Raw genomic sequence first — 19,272 nt, 5'->3', positions numbered from 1 at the left:
CCTGAAATGGTCTCACCACACCAAGACCGTGGTGAAGAAGGCTCAACAGCGCCTATACAACCTCAGGCGGCGGAAGAAATTTGGCATGGACCCTAAAGAGCCTCATGAATTTCTACAGATGCACAATTGAGAGCATACTGTTGGGCTGCATCACCACCTGGTACGGCAACTGCACCACCCTCAACTGCAAGGCTATCCAGAGAATGGTGCGGCCAGCGCAGCTCCGGGGGCCCGCTGCCTGCCCTCCAGCAAGAGTGTCAAAGGAAGGGCAAGAAGATCATTAGGGACCTCAGTCTCCCTAGCCACGGACTGTTCACTCAGCTACCGTCTGCCAGACGGAGACAATACAGGTGCATCAGAGACAGAGAGACTAAAAAACAACTTCTATCTCCAGGCCATCAAACTGTTGAACAGCCATCACTAGGTGATGCACACTCATTCACACAAAACACACAAATTAGCACACACACACACCTCGTACTCACAAACACATGCACATACACTCACACACATCACTCAGTCACACACAGCCAACGCTGATGTCCCGTATTGTAGAGACATTAAACCACTGGACACTTCCCGTTTCTCACTGTGTATTTATATACTGTATTCTCTAAATGGCTCTATATCTACTTCGGTACATATCATTCTTGTGTAAATTAATATGGTGTATGTACTTAGATTACATTTGGATTACTGTCACAGTGCTATTTGGGGTTTTAATTGGGGTCGTTACGACACTTGATTTATTTATTTGGATTATTTGTGTACTCGTTTCACATTTGACCGCATTTAGGAGCTAGTAACATAAGCATTTCATTGCATCTGCTATAACATTTGCTAAACTGTGTACGCAACCAATACACATTGATTTGGATTCGATTTTGAAATAAATGACCATGGTTGTTTCCTCCTCCAGGCGTTTAATTTACCTTGAAAGAGATGACCGGCATCTAACGATGCTGATGGTGCTCCAGACACATTAGACACCACATGTGAACTCCCGACCAGCATATGGGAGTTCTAGCTAGCAGGAAGTGACACAAGGAAGTGGTGAGATGTTTCCTTGAACAAGGGGAACATGGGAGATTCTCATACAGTTGAATGATACATTTTTGGATCTAAACCTGAACAGTTACGAAACTGAAGCTATTTGTGGCATCCTCGTACTGGAAAGAGGTGAAAAACAGGAGGAAGATATTGATTGTTTCCATAACCTTATCTTACTCATCAACAGACAAGAATATTGTACGATTACCAGGAAGGATAATGACTAATTTTGAAATTATTATTAGAATAAATAAGGGAAAATAGGCCTGTGGTCTACAGTATGTTGAAGTAGGTCTACAGGTGGCCACAGCTAGCCACTGTATGCCATTCTGCATATTTTCTTCAGGCTAAATAAAATCACCATTGTGTCTTTAGCAGTGGCCATTGGAAAGTCCGGCGCTTTAGAATGCGGAAGCGCTGGAACTCACGTCACTAAGGTTCCATTCTCAAGCCGCACTGCCAAGCTGGCAAGAGGGAGAGGATTATCCTTACTGGAATTTATGAGAGCTGACAGCGATACATGACTTGAGACTGTACTTTTTCCATTTCTTGGAATTCGTTTCACTTCATAGAATCCATTTGCGACAGAATCTATTCTATGAATAGAACAAGTGCGCTGGTCTTCCAGTATACCTGTCAGATAAGATCGTCTGCCTAATAAATACAATTACAGAACCCTGACAATAGAGTCTAATTGTGACGTGCTTATGGGTTATTTTCAATAGTGATTTTATGCTCCGTTCCATAGAGGTCGTACTCTACCTCTGTCAAATATGTTTAGCGGTTCAATTAAAACCTTGTTCTCTGTAAAAAAAAAAATATAATAATAAATCCAATCAACACAGTGCCATTGAGAGTTCACATTCACTGCACCACATTCATCCAGGACTTCAGATCGTAAATTTGTGACCCAACTTATTTTGTTGTTTGTTTCCAGTCCTGGGTGAAGTAGTACTAATCAGACGGTAATCCCCAAAAATGTCAATCTGTATTTGGGTTGGCCCAGAGAGGTGTCTCTCTCCCTCTTGTCAGCACGCTGTGGAGCGGATGGGGCCATGGAGAGCAAAGAGCTAGCTAGCCTCTTGTCTGTCTGCTTGCCTCCAGCCAGCCCTGGACCCACCGTCCCTGGGCGTCTCTTAGCCCTGCACTCTGGGATAGGAACAGGGACAATAACGAGCTGGTTTGTTTGGTTAGTGGTGCAGAGCGCCATGTGAAAAGTTTAATTGCCCAGGCCTGGGGATTACTGTGAGTGGGGGAGGGGGAGTTGAATCGGAGAGAGAGAGGGGAGCTGAGGGCCCAGTCAGAAGCAAGCATATGGCTTCAATTAAGCTCCTCTTCCTCCTCCTGCTTTTCCTCCCCCTGCTCCTGCTCTCCTCTACCTCCCCCCCTCCTCCTTCTCCTCCTCCTGCTCTCCTGTACCTCTCCCTGACCAAATTCTGCAGTCTATCGACTGAAGTAGCAGCAGTAAATGTCCCCCCCCCCCCCCCCCCCCCCTCCTTTCTCAGCGCTTATTAATACGAGTAGCTTTAAGTCGGGCTGATTTCCCCAGGAGTCCTGTGGTTCTGTCTAAACGGGCCCCAGTCTAAAGGCATAACTCCAACACAGCTCCTCCCCCCTGGCTAGGCACACAGGCTCAGCAGCCAGTCACCCAGAACCAAGGGCCATGCTTGGCCACCATTGTAAAACAGGTCAGTGAAATCTAATGACGGTCTAAATTTACGAGCAGACAGAACTGCTTCTCATAAATACTGCTTTCTCCAAGTCTTTATTTTTTTTTGGTCGTAGTCAAGGCTCAAAGAATGTGAGAGTATTTAATCGATTATCTTCTTCAGCAGTCTTTCCCATTTTGGCACTGTATGTGAGAGACTGAAAGAGTGACTGGTCATAATATAGCAACATTAGGTTTGATTGCATTAGTTTGAAAAACAAGATAAGGTTACTAAGTGATTTATCTGGTGATTAGATATGATTTAACAAAGCACACACTCTATGTGGAAGGAGTGTCACCAGTCGCTACGGTTTCCATTAAATATATTTTATGTGTCCTGTTTTAAAATCACCACTTCAGACCGGCATAGGTACGATAAATCAGTTTAATGGGACAGTCTGCTTACTTTGATTTATTTCATGAAAATAATGGTAGCCTCCATACATACCTAAGAGCAACTTGAAAGCACTTACAGGTCCTGAATGTTACCAAACTGGCACTTGAAAAACTATTCACCAGATGTACTGCCTTATAAATCTGCCATTCACTGAAAGCAAATACTGTATCTATTTGCTGCAGACACAAGGCCAACAGTGCATATTATGGAAAAGTGTGCCATCTAAAGTAGTCTCAGCGTTCAACTGAGACAGAAACATGCAACACATGTGTGCCAAGCAGGGCTGGCTTTATGGGGGAACCTTCCAAATAAAGTTTTGAAATATGGATCATTTATTTTACCGAAACGCGGGCCGACAGAAAGACGCATCAATCTCAGATCAAGCATCCGAGCAAATTGAACGGCGCCCCTCCGTCTCAGTATGTGTAGAACATGTATGTGATGATGTTTGGACAAAAATAGTATGGCATGTCGTACTCTTCAGCCAGACAGTATCAGATACATGGGCTACATATACAGTAGTAAAACAGAGGGGCGATGTTTTGCTCACTCGGATGCTTTCTTCAGTGAGAGCATTTCGGCAGAGAGGAAGCGGGAGGGCTCACTCACCAAAATGTATCCATAATAAGCCCAATGCATTTCCATGGGCTTTATATGCAGACCTAAGGTTGCCCGCCTGCCTTCCCGCCTTTGGGACAACGACTCCCATTGTCAGGGCAGAGGCATGAGAAACTCGTCATTATATATAGATCTCTGGTTTCAGGGCAGCCACTTGCGAATTGGAAAGGAACGTTTACATGTGCACGGAGCACTGTTCAGATCATGGCTTCCCCTAAAGTGAATTCATGTTTTGACAAAATGATATAATTACTCCTGTCTAAATAAAATCATCAAAAATACTTGGCCAGACAGCATGACATAGCCACAGAGGATCATTAGCTTCTTTATTTTTTTTTTGCTGTGGATAGTTTCACAAACGCATAGGCCCATGAAGCCCGCGTGGCAATAGACCTAGCTGATTATTTGCGACTGTCAGTGAAAAGCATCTAAAATATGTGTGAAGATGTGTCTTGAGTATAATTTTGGCGAAGATATGCCGCGGCTCTCCAGATTTCATGCACTCAGCTCTCCAGAATGCGCTCAGTTGTCTCCCGCCAATTCTTGCCCATTCATTGTTTTGTTGTGTGAATTGGTTGCCCTTTATGGGGGATGAAACATTGAATTTGGATTGTTTATTTTTGATCAATTCCCCATTACATATGTCACCAGTAGGCCTATGAAGTGTACCATTAATCCCCATCATTTGGGTACATACATTTCTGTTAATGCATGTATTAATTAGGCTACAGTCATTTACCCTTCTCATTCTTGGAATGGAAACATTGTTTGTGGGGTTCACAACCTGCTACACTTGTGAGAAACACGTTTTGGTTTATTTCATAACCATAATTTACGAGTTTTGTCAATTGTTTTCATTGTCTTTTGTTTGGAGTGCTTCATGTGAGCATGCGCGCCTGAGCACACATGGAAGTAGCTTACCTGCCCTGCACAAATGTAGGAAGATGCCCATTTGGGGAGTCTGAGTCTGAGTTCTGATTGTCTTAACCCTCTAGAGTCTAAGCCCTGTCTAAGTCAGGGGAGAGGTGATGGGGGGGTGAGGAGGAGGAGGAGGAGGGGGGGGGGGGGTTCTAAGCTAACATATGAAAGTGTTTTAAGATGGTCATAACGATAATTTAGCTATTTGATGTGGAATTTTAAGACCGCTTAACCTATAAAAAATTTGGGGGGATGAAACATTGAATTTGGCTTTACTGCTATTAGCCAATAAAATGTGTATTTATTTATTATAGATCCCCATTAGCTGCCAAGGCAGCAGCTACTCTTCATGGAGTCCAGCAAAATTAAGGCAGTTGTCCATTTTTAAAAACATTACAATAAATTCACAACATGTTAAGTGTGTGCCCTCAGGCCCCTACTCTACTACCACCTATGTTTGTCTTGCTTCACAGTCCCCGCTGTTCCATGAGGTGTATAATTTTTATTTATTTATTATTTTGTACTTTAAACCCCTTTTTCTCCCCAGTTGGTAGTTAGTCTTGTCCTATCGCTGAAACTCCCGTACGGACTTGGGAAAGGCTAAGGTCGAGAGCCGTGCGTCCTCCAAAACACGACCATACCAAGCTGCACTGCTTCTTGAGACAATGCTTGCTTAACCCGAAAGCCAGCCGCACCAATGTGTCAGAGGAAACGTACAACTGGCAACTGAAGTCAGTGTGCATGCTCCCGGCTTGCCACAAGGAGTTGCTAGAGCGTGATGGGACACGGACATCCAGGCCAGCCAAACCTCCTAACCCACACGACGCTGGGACAATTGTGCATTGCCTCGTGGGTCTCCTGGTCACAGCCGGCTGCGACACAGCCCTGGATTGAACCCGGCTCTGTAGTGACGCCTCAGGCCTTAGACCGCTGCACCACTTGGGAGGCCACATAGTCATGTCTTGTGGGATATTCATGTGTGTCCGAGCTGTGCGCCAGTAGATAAAACAGACAGCTCGGTACTTTCAACATGTCAATACCTCTCACAAATACAAGTAGTGATGAAGTGAATAAATATTATTAATGTTAGCGCTCTGTGTCCATCCAATGGCCAGCCATGCTGCCCTGCTCTGAGCCAATTGCAATTTCCTAGTCCATCTTTGTGGTACCTGACCAAATGGCTGAACAGTAGTCCAGGTGCGACAAAACTAGGGCCTGTAGGACCTGCCTTGTTGAGGTCCTACAGTGCTGTTAAGAATGCAGAGCAGTGCTTTATTATGGACAGACTTCTCCCCATCTTAGCTACTGTTGTATCAATATGTTTGGACCACTCAAAGCAGATTAGTCTCCTCAACTTGCTCAATTACCACATTATTCATTGCAAGATTTAGTTGAGGATTAGGGTTTAGCGAATGATTTGTCCCAAATACAATGCTTTTAGTTTTTTGAAATATTTAGGACTAATTTATTCCTTGCCACCCATTCTGAAACTAACTTCAGCTCTTAAGTGTTGCAGTCATTTCAGTTGCTATGGTAGCTGACGTGTATGGTGTTGAGTCATCCGCATACATATATACATTGGCTTTACTCAGTCAGTGGCATGTCGTTAGTAAATATTGAAAAAAAGTAAGTGGCCTAGACAGCTGCCCTGGGGAATTCCTGATTCTACCTGGATTTTGTTGAAGAGGCTTCCATTAAAGAACACCCTATGTGTTCTGTTATACAGGAAACTCTTTATCCACAATATAGTAGTGGGTGTAAAGCCATAACACATACGTTTTTCCAAGAACAGACTATCGATAATGTCTAAAGCCTCGCTGAAGTTTAACAAAATAGCCCCCACAATCTTTGTATCATCAATTTCTCTCAGTCAATTATAGGTCATTTGTGTAAGTGCTTGTTGAATGTCCTTCCCTATAAGCGTGCTGAAAGTCTGTTGTCAATTTGTTTACTGTAAAATAGCATTGTATTTGGTCAAACTTTTTACAAAAGTTTACAAAGGGTTTATAACAGGCTGATTGGTCAGTTATTTGAGCCAGTAAAGGGGGCTTTACTATCCTTAGCTAGGGGAATAACTTTTGCTTCCCTCCAGGCTTGAGGGCACACACTATCAAGTAGGCTAAAATTGGTGATATGGCAAATAGGAGTGGCAATATCATCCTCTATTATCCTCAGTAATTTTCCATCCAAGTTGTCAGACCCCAGTGGCTTGTCAATGTTGATAAAAAAACAATACTTTTTCCACCTCTTCCACACTTAATTCACAGAATTCAAAATTACAATGCTTGTTTTTCATAATTTGGTCAGATATACTTGGATGTGTAGTGTCAGCATTTGTTGCTGGCATGTCATGCCTAAGTTTGAAAAAATCATTAAAGTAGTTGGCAATATCAGTGGGTTTTGTGATGAATGAGCCATCGGATTAAATCAATGATGGAGCTGAGTTTGCCTTTTTTCCTAAAATGTAATTGAAGGTGCTACAAAGCTTTTTACTATCATTCTTTGTAATTTATCATTGTTTCAAAGTGTAGTTTCTTATTTTTATTCAGTTTAGTCACAGGATTTCTCAATTTGCAGTACGTTTGCCAATCGGTTGTACAGCCAGACCTATTTGCCATTTATTTTGCCTCATCCATACAGTTTTTCAATTCCTCATCAATACATGGGGATTTAACAGTTTATACAGTCATTTTCTGAATGGGTGCATGCTTGTTAGCAACTGGGAATAAGCAATTTCATAAGTGTCAAGTGCAGAGTCTGGTTGCTTCCCATTACACACCATGGCAGGTAGCATAGTGGTTAGAGCACTGGGCCAGTAACCAACAGGTTGCTGGATCGAATCCCCGAGGTGACAAGGTAAAAATCTGTCCTTCTGCCCCTGAACAAGGCAGTTAACTGTTCCTAGTCTCTCATTGTTAATAAGAAATTGTTCTTAACTGACTTGTCTAGTTAAATAAAGGTTAATTTTTATTTTATTTACATCAACAACATAGGAATCACTACAAAACTCATTGTATGACCTCTTATACACTATATTAGGCCCAGCTTTTGGAGCTTTGGTTTTCCTAAGCTACTATATTGTGATCAATATATCCGATGGATTTGGATACTGCTTTCAATCAAATTTCTGCAGAATTAGTAAAGATGTGATCAATACATGTTGATGATTTCATTGCTGTGCTGTTTGTAACTACCCTGATTAAAAACCTGAACCAGGTTGCAGGCACTAGCTAAAGTTTGAATCTTTCTCCTGAGTGGGCAGCCTGATGAAAGCCAGTCAATATTTCAATCACATACAAGCATTTCACACATGTTATCCGGATACTGACTGTCAGCACTTGGGGGTCTATAGCAGCATACCACCAGAATGGGCTTTGGGTGAGGCAGATGAACCTGTAGCCATTTTCCTTCAACGGTATTTAACAATTGATCCTCTCTAAGCTTTACAGGAATAGGGTTCTGAATATAAACAGCCACACCTCCACCTTTAGCATTTCTGTATTTTCTGTAGATCTCATAACCATGTATTGCTACCACTGTATCATCAAAGGTATTATCTAAGTGAGTTTCAGAGATTGTCAGAATATGAATGTCATCTGTTATTAGCAAATAATTGATTTCATGGACTTGTTTCTTAAGATACATATGTTAATGTGGGCAATTTGTAAAACTTTTCTGGGATTCTTAATCGCTTTTCTTGCTTTGCTGGGAGGCTTTGCAGAGGTAGACATGCACAGGTTATTTATGTTAGGGCAGGGTGAGCTGCACACAGTTGACTTCCTGCTATGGCACACCTCGGGGGTCCAGGCTGTGCCCAGGCAATTGATTGACTAGGACAGGGAGAGGTAGCTGAAGGGATATCCACAGCCATGGAGGGAACACCCAAGTCCCTGGCAGAAGACAGCTGGTACAGGGGCTCAAAGCGTTTTGAAAGTCTTAAGTCGGAACACTGGGGAAGAAGGCAGGCGCGCCAAGAATGATTCTTCTTATTCTTTCTGGTTCCAACACGCATCCATTTACGTGTCACCTGGAGTCTAACAATGAGCAGCCGTTTTCTGGTTCAAGCTAGTAGAGGAGTGCAGTAGCGGACAAGATGCCGATAGTCTCATGGAATCCTTATTCCCTTCCAGGTGCTTGGTCAAATGTTTTTTTTCTTCCTGAAGAGTAATAATTATTTCTTTAGCTGCATCAAGATCAATACATTTTTCACAAATTAAGGTATCCATCAAACCTTTCCCCGTGACAACAGGTCGCCGGCTGTTCCTTGCTACACACCAGCCGGCTGCATGTTAGCATTTGGTGTATCCTCTCGGAGCTGTGTCGGGAGTTTATGTAGTCTTGGGAGATACAAAACATACAGTTACAGTATGTACGGGCCAACAATTGGAGTCACACTCACACACTGGAAGTAAGGACTTAGTTCTATAGTAGTTCTATAGAGACCGTTGTATGAATTGAGCTCTTGGTAGCCTGGCTCGGTTGCTGGTATCCAGGTACTAAAGCGTCCGGGGTGAAAAAGTTGAATGAAAAAAGTTGAGGGTGGAAAAACTAAGACATTGGTAAATGTGTTAAATGAAGAGTTTTGATTAAACAGTTAACAGTAAAAAACTAAGTTTGGCAGGTAGCCAAGTCGCAACAAACAGCACAGCAGCACGATAACGCGGAGGTGGGACGTTTTCTCACGTGAGACAGTAAGCTCTATAACATACATCGTCAGTCCAACAGATAGTAATGTTTGGGGCTTCTGAGGCTTGTGGGCGCCCTAGAGCAAAGCAGAGAATGACATCGTGTTCGTAAGAGTCAACTTTCAATAGAATGGTCATAAAACTTTGTAGCCCAAACCATTCGGACACTACAGGCAGAAGTTAGCAGAAGAGGCTGTACCGACTTTAGACAAGTCTTGTGAGGCTTGTAGGCATCCTAGAACAAAACGGAGAACGTCATCGTGCTCATAAGAGTCTCATATTTCAACAGAGTGTCCATAAGACTTTGTAGACTGTTCGGACGCTACAGGTGTTTTTGTGAGAAGATAGATTTTCAGGATGTCTCATGGTCTGACAAACATTTAAGTCATTTACATTTAAGTCATTTTTAGAGTTTTTAGAGTAGTGTCACAAACACTACTCTAGCTCTGCCACCTTTCATCCCGGATGCGGAAGGGCGATATCGGCGGATGCGGAGGATTGAAATGCAGCCCGTGCAAAAATAATAACAAATCTTTAGCTTAAACAGACAGATTTTGATGGGGCTTTTTTTATGTTAACTAGATTTCTGCGGGGGCGCCGGAATTGTAAGCTAAGCGTTAACTCACTACTTCCACCACTAATAAGCTGAGCTTCGCAAGTCATTTTTTTCTTTACCTCACACAGTAAGTCAACGAAGTCCGTTTTTTTATACATACATTTATACATACATATATATATGATAATAGTTCCTCACAGTATTTGAAAAATCTTTCCAACACTTTCCTGGCCTCGATAATCACCAAGCATCGGTGTGAAAGACCAAAATATCATGATCTGATGATCATATACCTATATCCAGTCAAAGTCATAAAATACCTGAACATGTTTCCCTTGCACAAAAACAGCTGTCTGTCCTGAGCTCACTGGCGAGAGAACTCTGAGGGCCCAGGATAGAGGGCCCAGGATAGAGGGCCCAGGATACAGTTCCATTTCTTTAGCCGCCAATGGATCACGGTTTATCAATGTGCCCATATGGCAGAGGCTGGTACTCTCACATTAGTTTAAGTTTTACTTTTAGATTTTTATCATTTTAATTCAGATTATGATTAACCACTTGATAATGATTTTGAAAAACGTAAAAGTTGTTATTGAAACGAAAATGCACATGTGAAAACCATAATTGGCACGCAGATCGGTAGAAATTGTAGTATAAGTTGTAAGCTTTCCCAAACTTGAAACTCTGCCTATGGTATTTAAAAAATGTGTGCACAAGCAAGCGCATGCACACATAGGAAGTCCAGTGAAAAAAACATGCCCCCTATGGAAATCAAATAGCCGTCCAACTGATTCGTTCTGGCGCCGGCCCTTGTGCCAAGGATTTGAAGCAGGCTTTTGTCTCTACCTCTCCCTCGCTCCATCTGTTTGTGAAAACGACCACTCTACTGTAAATAGGCAACATCAAAACTTTTGTGTTCATTTGCCGTGCTTGATACAGTAAATCATCACTCACTCTCATTAGGGTATGGTATAGCCAAAGTGTTTGCCAAGCCTTTCAGCAGTCCTGTCACTCTTCCTCTTGGTGATCTCAGGGCTCCTGTGGCTTCTATTGTAACTGTTTGAAGGAGGCGCTGGAATCCATCCACACGTCGTAAAAAGGCCAAGTTTACTGTCGCTCCAGGAACACTTGGTAATACAATACACTCAAATGTTTGCTCTGCCTCTTCTACTGTTGTTGCCGAGAGGGGAGAGGGCTCGGAGGTATGGACCAAGCCCAGGGTTGGCGAAGCAGCTTGGGGTAGGGTTGTGGGGTGTGGGATCGAGGGCTCAGCCGAGTGGTGATTAGCGATGGCCCGGGCATGGGTGGTCTGGGCCAGGGAACAAAGACCAGGCCACATCTGCTGCCTGCCTGCCTGGAGAGTCTGTGAACCTCCGCTTCCTGCGGCCAACCACTCAAACTAACCCACCACTCAATGTGCACACACAGGTGAATCAACAGGCTAGCTGTGAGGGATGACAACTTTGTCTCCAGTACTCTTATTGCACAACCGTTAAACAAGTCACTCCAGTTTAGATTACATATTTACAGAGGATCTAAGATTGTGTGCAGCCCACAACAGCCACTATATTTTGCATGACAGTCATACCACTAACACCAGCCATTAGAAAAGGGATGACGTTAACACAATATTGCAACCCATCCTTATCTGTGGCTTGGCTGGAGAGATGAACACGCATGTCCCACGCAATATACTGTCGATTATCAGTGTAGTTCGTGGAAGTCTGCAGTTAATATTTGGTTACGTCATTGGAGAGTTGACGCAGGTCCATGCAAAATGTGTTTGCCTCTGTGCAAACACTCACCTTAATGTTACCATGAATAAACTATGACAACGACATAGAAGTGCATTGGGAATAACCATACTTTTCTTAATGACTCCTCTGCTCTTTCCTTCTCTAGAATTTCCGACCCATTAGCACTGGACCAATGACCAGTGGATACACCAGTGGTTACAGCAGCAGCTACAGCAGGGGGAACAACAGCAGCGGTTACAGCCGAAAACCCTCCCACACTCCCGAGCTGCCGCATCTCAACAACGGCACCTCCAAGCAGTCCAACCACGCGCAGTACAACAACCCAGCCAGCATGTACGCACACAACAACGGCAGCAACGGAGACCGAGACAGGGTCTTGCCAAAACAAATGGGCGGCCTGAGCCTGAGTTCCCCTCACAGGTAAGGCATGTGGAGTGGGAAATCCATTTGTTATCGCGTGGTCTCTCGGATGTGTGGTAAATGTGTGTGTTCTCCTAGGCTACAACCTACAGCGCCCAGAGATGTCCTCTGGGCCCTGCTGTTTGTGCTGACTGCACACATTCCCCCTCCCAAGGCCTCCAAGGGCCTCACAGTGAAGTTCACCTTGTAGGGTCCCTCCGGAGTGGAGGAAGACCAAGTGCACTGTATCTTGACAGGATCAGAAAAGATAGATCAGCGGTGCTGATATTCACAGAGCAGTGCTTAATGTTTTGCACTATTGGCATAATGGAGCTTGAGGATTCTCTCTGGTGGGTTGTGTGGAAAGACTGTGAACAGCAAATGGGGTCCATCTCCTGTTTGGACTAGGAATACCAAGGTGGAATGGATGAACCTTCAGCGTAGTTTACTTCAATGGAAAAAAAGGACCTTAGACTACAGTCATTTCAAGATATTCTGGTAGATGCACCATGTCAATGTGAATATGTCAGTGTGAGGACCACATTAGGAAATAAGTGTTGTGTCATGTTTTCATGTGTTGTACTCTAGATTTCAGTACAACTGACTAGGCATCCCCTTTTCCCTTTCCCTTCTTAAAACTGCATTTATTTTACCCCCCAAAATAAGTCACAGCATTCACAGATGAAATCGATGAACAGTGCAACAGTTAGTGGCGACATTTCAGTCACAGAAGCTGTTGGTCACACTGAATTCAAACTGAAAACAACTTTATTTGTTTGTCTTCGTCTCTTTCAGCCCTGAGCCTCCGATGCGTTCTCCAATGGGCCGTAATGGAAACGGTCATAGTTTTGAAGTCACTACAGAGTCAGATGTGTACAAGATGCTGCAAGACACAGAGGAGCCAGTCTCCGCACCCAAACAATCCGGCTCCTTCAAATACCTACAAGGCATATTGGAGGCAGAGGATGGAGGTACCCTCATTTGTTGCTCTAAATGAGTCTCCATTCACCCTACAGTTTACCTAAACAACGTGCCTGTTTATGTATGTTAGATATATGTTTGTATATTTGAGCTAAATTGTTTTCTTCTGCAAGTGGAGCGTGTGATCTTTTCCAGCCACATGACTGTATGTGCACTGTAGCACGTGTTGTCCCTGAGAGGAGAGGGAGCGTTGGCATAGTTTTCCTTTTATAGGCCGAGAGAGCTGAAAGTCAAATGATAAAGGGGGGGGGGAGAAAGTTTACCGCAACACAGCCTTATGAAAGACAATAAACAGAGAAGTATGACTTCCTGGTGTTTCTTTCAAACTTTTTTCACTGTTTTCCTTAGAAGTGATGCGTTGTGTTTTCGTCAGTGTCGTGGCCAGATCGCACCTCTTCAAGGAGAACCCAAACAGACAGGCTTATCCCCAGGAGCAAGTCATGCTGTCTGTTGGAGATCATTGAGATGGTTTTGTATCAACACCAGTCCCATGTTATTCTTTGAATTTGGTGCTAATCACTTGCAGGTGTGAAAAGGGATTAAGGAAGAACGAAAAGTCAATAATGGTTTTAACAGAATTAGATTAATCGCCACCGATTTCGCCTCCTGCACAGTTGTTCTTTTTTTTTCACGACCGCAAAAGGCGTCATGGACACCTGGTTTAAGCTTCTGGTGCGATGCTTACACACCTTGGGGCTTATACAAGACTCGCCCTAAAGCTCTGTCTGCCTGTTTCTGGTTGTTGCTCTCTGTCTGTGGGAATGCTTGCATTATCTTCTGCTGAAGGATTTTTTTTTCTATTTCCCAGCTCAGCTTTGACCTTTAGATGGAGAGGAGCATTTGACTGCGTGTGATATTGTCATCCTCATCCTTTAAAAGGAATACGCTCTTGTTTTGACAATGTCGGCATCCCTGGGATTTCAATGGAGCGCCAACACGAGGCGCTGTTATGATGTAGCCCCACAGGCTCTGATTTGACCATCTGTGGTGTCAGACAGTGCGGAGGGTGAAAACAAGAGGAGAGGAGACGTTTGCATGACGAGATTCTCAGCTTATTATAATACTGAACTCCCCAGCTATACCAATCACTGAAGAATCCACCACTTATTGTGGTCAAAGATACTGTATACATATAATGGTCGAAGACAGACATGGGAGGGAAGCGATCATGTATTTACAATGTACTTTACTTTTGAGGATGAGCAGATGTGACGAACACATTGTACTGCCTGTGGTTGAACCCCCTGTGTAGGAGTGTAACATTTGAGGTTGTTAAGAAAATAAGAAATATAGACAAGGTTACAGAATGTTTATTTTGTTTGTCTGTTTATCCAGAAATGTGACCCCCCATTAGCCGTAGCTATTTACATTTTAGTCATTTAGCATTGACTCGGTACCGGTACCCACAGTATATAGCCTTGTTATTGATATTTTTATTGTAGAGTGCATACATTTTATTAAATTTTACATACTGAGACAAGGATATCCCTACCGGCCAAACCCTCCCTAACCCGGACGACGCTATGCCAATTGTGCGTCGGCCCCACGGACCTCCCGGTTGCGGCCGGCTGCGACAGAGCCTGGGCGCGAACCCAGAGACTCTGGTGGCGCAGCTAGCACTGCGATGCAGTGCCCTGGACCACTGCGCCACCCGGGAGCTATCTGTTGTATAAAAAGCTGCTCTAATAACTAAGATAAATGGGTGGAAACTCTCTTTTTAGTACAGATTAGGGGGATCACATGCTATGAACTTTATTCATCTAGACTTGTCAGTAGTCTTTACGAATAAAGCTAGTTTAGCCTACTCAAATACCTGGCTCAAAAAGAGAAGGATGCTATGCTTAGCTAGCTGGCTATGGCTATCCAACACTGGAACTCTTCCAAGTCAAGGTGAGCTTTTGGTTTTATTAATTTATTGCCACCGGGGCCCTCCGGTGTAACTGCTAAACTGTTTGCTGCTGATTGTAGACTGTACAGCATGATTGTAGCGTGTTTACTAATGCATTAGTTCTAATAGGTGTGTTGACTATGACGCTAATATGGTGACAACGATGTAAGCTGTGTGTAGAGGTTACCGATTACGATATGAAGGTTTGGCTTGGAAAGGTTTCCTCACCTGGTCACAGACAGCTGATGTGTTGTGCACAAATCAATTTGTATTTGTCACATGTGCCGAATACAACAGGTGTAGACCGTAGCGTGAAGTGCTTACGTACAAGCCCTTAACCAACAACAAAATAAGAGATGGAAATATTTAATAAATAAACTAAAGTAAAAAAACGTACACAATAAAAATATCAATAACAAGGCTATATACTGTGGGTACCGGTACCGAGTCAATGTGCGGGGGTATAGGTTAGTCAAGGTAATTGAAGTTATATGTATATGTAGGTAGAGCTACACTGACTATGCATCGATAATAAACATTGAGTAGCAGCAGTGTAAAAAATAAAGGGGGGGGGGGGCGTCAATGCAAATATTCCGGTTAGCCATTTGATTAATTGTTCAGCGGTCTTATGGCTTGGGGGTAGAAGCTGTTAAGGAGTCTTTTGGACCTAGACTTGGTGCTCCAGTACCACTTGCCGTATGGTAGCAGAGAACAGTCTATGACTTGGGTGGCGGGAGTCTTTGACACTTTTTTGGGCCTTCCCCTGACACCGCCTAGTATAGCAGGAAGCTTGGCCACAGTGATGTACTGGGCCATACGCACTACTCTCTGTAGTGCCTTATGGTTTGATGCCGAGCATTTGTCATACCAGGCAGTGGAGCAACCTGTCAGGATGCTATCGATGGTGCAGCTGTAGATCTTTTAGTCTCTTGAGGGGGGAATAGGCCTTGTTGTGCCCTCTTCATGACTGTCTTGGTGTGTTAGGACCGTGACAGTTTGTTGGTGATGTGGACACCAAGGAACTTAAAGCTCCTGACCCGCTCCACTACAGCGCCGTTGAAGTGAATGGGGTGTGTTTGGCCGTCCTCTTCCTGTAGTCCATGATCGGCTGCTTTGTCTTGCTCACGTTGATGGAGAGGTTGTTGTCCTGGTATCACACTGTGACCCCCTCCCTATACGTTGTCTCATCGTTGTCGGTGATCAGGCCTACCACCGTTGTCTCTTCAGCAAACTTAATGATCGTGCTAGAGTCGTGCTTGGCCACGCAGTCGTGGGTGAACAGGGAGTACAGGGGGGAACTAAGCACACACCCCTGAGGGGCACACGTGTTGAGGAACTGCATGGCAGACGTGTTGTTGCCTACCCTTACCACCTGGGGGCGGCCCGTCAGGAAGTCCAGGATGTAGTTGCGGAGGGAGGTGTTTAGTACCAGGTTCTTTAGCTCAGTGATGAGCTTTGTGGGCACTATGGTGTTGAACGCTGAGCTGTAGCCAATGAACAGCATTCTCACGTAGGTATTCCTTTTGTCCATGTGGGAAAGGGCAATGTGGAGTGCAATTGAGATTGCATCGTCTGTGGTCTATTGGGGCGGTATGTGAATTGGATAATGGTGTTGATGTGAGCCATGACCAGCCTTTCAAAGCACTTCATGGCTATAGACGTGAGTACTATGGGGCGGTAGTCATTTAGGCAGGTTACCTTGGTGTTCTTGGGCATAGGCACTATAGTGGTCTGCTTGAAACATGTAGGTTTTACAGAGTCGGTCAGGGAGAGGTTGAAAATGTCAGTGAAGAAACTTGCCTGTTGGTCCACGGATGCTCTGAGTACGTTTCCTGGTAATCTGTCTTGCCCCGCGGCCGAGTGAATGTTGACCTGTTTTAAGATCTTACTCACATCTGCTACGAAGAGCATGATCACACAGTCATCTGGAACAGCTGGTGCTCTCATGCCTGCGTCAGTGTTGCTTGCCTCAAAGCGAGCATAAAAAGCAATTAACCCGTCTGGTAGGCTCGCGTCACTGGGCAGCTCGCGGCTGGGATTCCCTTTGTAGGCCATAATAGTTTGCAAGCCCTGCCACACCCGACGAGGGTCAGAGCCGATTTAGTAGGATTCAATCTTAGTCCAGTAAACAGTTGAAGTCGGAAGTTTACATACACTTAGGTTGGAGTCATTAAATCTCTTTTTTTTTCAACCTTTCCACAAATATCTTGTTAACAAACTATAGTTTTGGCAAGTCGGTTAGGACAATTGTTTACAGACAGATTATTTAACTTATAATTCACTGTTTCACAATTCCAGTGCGTCAGAAGTTTACATACTAAGTTGACTGTGCCTTTAAACAGCTTGGAAAACTCCAGAAAATTATGTCATGGCTTTAGAAGCTTCTGATTACCTCAAATTATTTTAATTAGCCTATATGAGGAATACCTGTGGATGTATTTCAAAGCCTACTTTCAAACTCAGTGCCTTTTTGCTTGAAATCATGGGAAAATCAAAAGAAATCAGCAAAGACCTCAGAAATAAAGTTGTAGACCTCCACAAGTCTGGTTCTTCCTTGGGAGCAATTTCCAAATGCCCGAAGGTACCACGTTCATCTGTACAAACAATAGTACGCAAGTATAAACACCATGGGACCACGCAGCCGTCATACTGCTCAGGAAGGAGACGCGTTCTGTTTCCTAGAGATGAACGTACTTTGGTGCGAAAAGTGCAAATCCATCACAGAACAGCAGCAAAGGACCTTGTGAAGATGCTGGAGGAAACAGGTACAAACGTATTTATATCCACAGTAAAACGAGTCCTATATCGACATAACCAGAAAGGCCGCTCGGCAAGGAAAAAGCCACTGCTCCAAAACTGCCATAAAAAAGACTACGGTTTGCAACTGCACATGGGGACAAAGATTACACTTTTTGGAGAAATGTCCTTTGGTCTGATGAAACAAAAATATAACTGTTTGGCCATAATAGAGGGGGAGGCTTGCAAGCCGAAGAACACCATCCCAACCGTGAAGCACGGGGGTGGCAGCATCATGTTGTGGGGGTGCTTTGTTGCAGGAGGGACTGGTGCACTTCACAAAATAGATGGCATCATGAGGGTGGAAAATTGTGTGGATATATTGAAGCAACATCTCAAGACATCAGTCAGGAAGTTAAAGCTTGGTCGCAAATGGGTTTTCCAAATGGACAATGACCCCAAGCATACTTCCAAAGTTGTGACAACATGGCTTAAGGACAACAAAGTCAAGGTATTGGAGAGGCCATCACAAAGCCCTGACCTCTACCCTATAGAAAATATGTGGGCAGAACTGAAAAAGCATGTGCGAGCAAGGAGGCCTACAAACCTGACTCAATTACACCAGCTCTGTCAGGAGGAATGGGCCAAAATTTACCCAACTTATTGTGGGAAGCTTGTGGAAGGCTACCCAAAATATTTGACCCAAGTTAAAGGCAATGCTACCAAATACTAATTGAGTGTATGTAAACTTCTGACCCACTGGGAATGTGATGAAAGAAATAAAAGCTGAAATAAATCCTTCTCTCTGCTATTAATCTGACATTTCACATTCTTAAAATATAGTGGTGACGCTAACTGACCTATGACAGGGACTTTATACAAGGATTAAATGGCAGGGATTGTGAAAATCTGAGTTTAAATGTATTTGCCTAAGGTGAATGTAAACTTCCGACTTCAACTGTATTCCCATAGTAATTTGTTATGGATCCATAACTAAATCAACATCTTAATTTTGAAAGAATATTTTTTTTATCATTAATGTATTAACGACATGTAGTTGCGAAGTATCTACAAAGTACTAAGTAGTTGTAAAGTTGCTAATGCTAAAGTTATCCATGATGAGATTCAAACATACAACCTTTGTTTTGCTAGACATTTGTGTTATTCGTCTACCCATCCCCCCCGACCAACCACCCTACTTCCATTTTTGCCTAAAGTAAGCATCTGTCTCATGTAACCATACCAAATATAACATATGCTAATTTGAGTGTTCCGGATTTACATTTACTATGTTACGTCTAGTCTGAGACCAGGCTGAATACAGCAATTATTACAGTAAAAATAGACACCGTTATTACTCCAACCTTTTAAACGGTCACAGCATTAGTGTTGGAGTGTTGTAAACTTCTTTGTGCCAGGTAGTTCACCAGTGTGATGGGTAGGCCATGCCAGAGCCAGAGGCAGTGGCGTGCTGGGTCAATGGGGCCTGCTGGCACCTCATCACTCCGTGGTTCAGGGAGAGTGTGATTGTGACACTCTGGTGTGGTGATGATCTGCTCCTTAATGTGAAATATTTGCT

General features: G+C 43.7%; 1 protein-coding gene across 3 annotated transcripts in view; it reads left to right on the top strand.

The window, feature by feature from the left end:
* The window catches only part of LOC129820974 (PDZ and LIM domain protein 4-like), a 72,434-nt gene that overhangs the window by 48,533 nt on the left and 4,629 nt on the right, over positions 1-19,272 (top strand). For all 3 annotated transcript variants that reach the window (XM_055878159.1, XM_055878167.1, XM_055878175.1), the window contains exons 4-5: positions 11,835-12,109; positions 12,884-13,059. In XM_055878159.1, coding sequence (XP_055734134.1) covers positions 11,835-12,109; positions 12,884-13,059 — 451 coding nt within the window. The remainder of the gene's footprint in view (positions 1-11,834; positions 12,110-12,883; positions 13,060-19,272) is intronic.

Source organism: Salvelinus fontinalis, chromosome 2 (assembly GCF_029448725.1).
Source record: "Salvelinus fontinalis isolate EN_2023a chromosome 2, ASM2944872v1, whole genome shotgun sequence".
Classification (NCBI taxonomy): Eukaryota; Metazoa; Chordata; class Actinopteri; order Salmoniformes; family Salmonidae; genus Salvelinus; species Salvelinus fontinalis.
The sequence above is the reverse complement of the archived record's forward strand: the minus strand, read 5'-3'. Positions and strand labels throughout refer to the sequence as shown.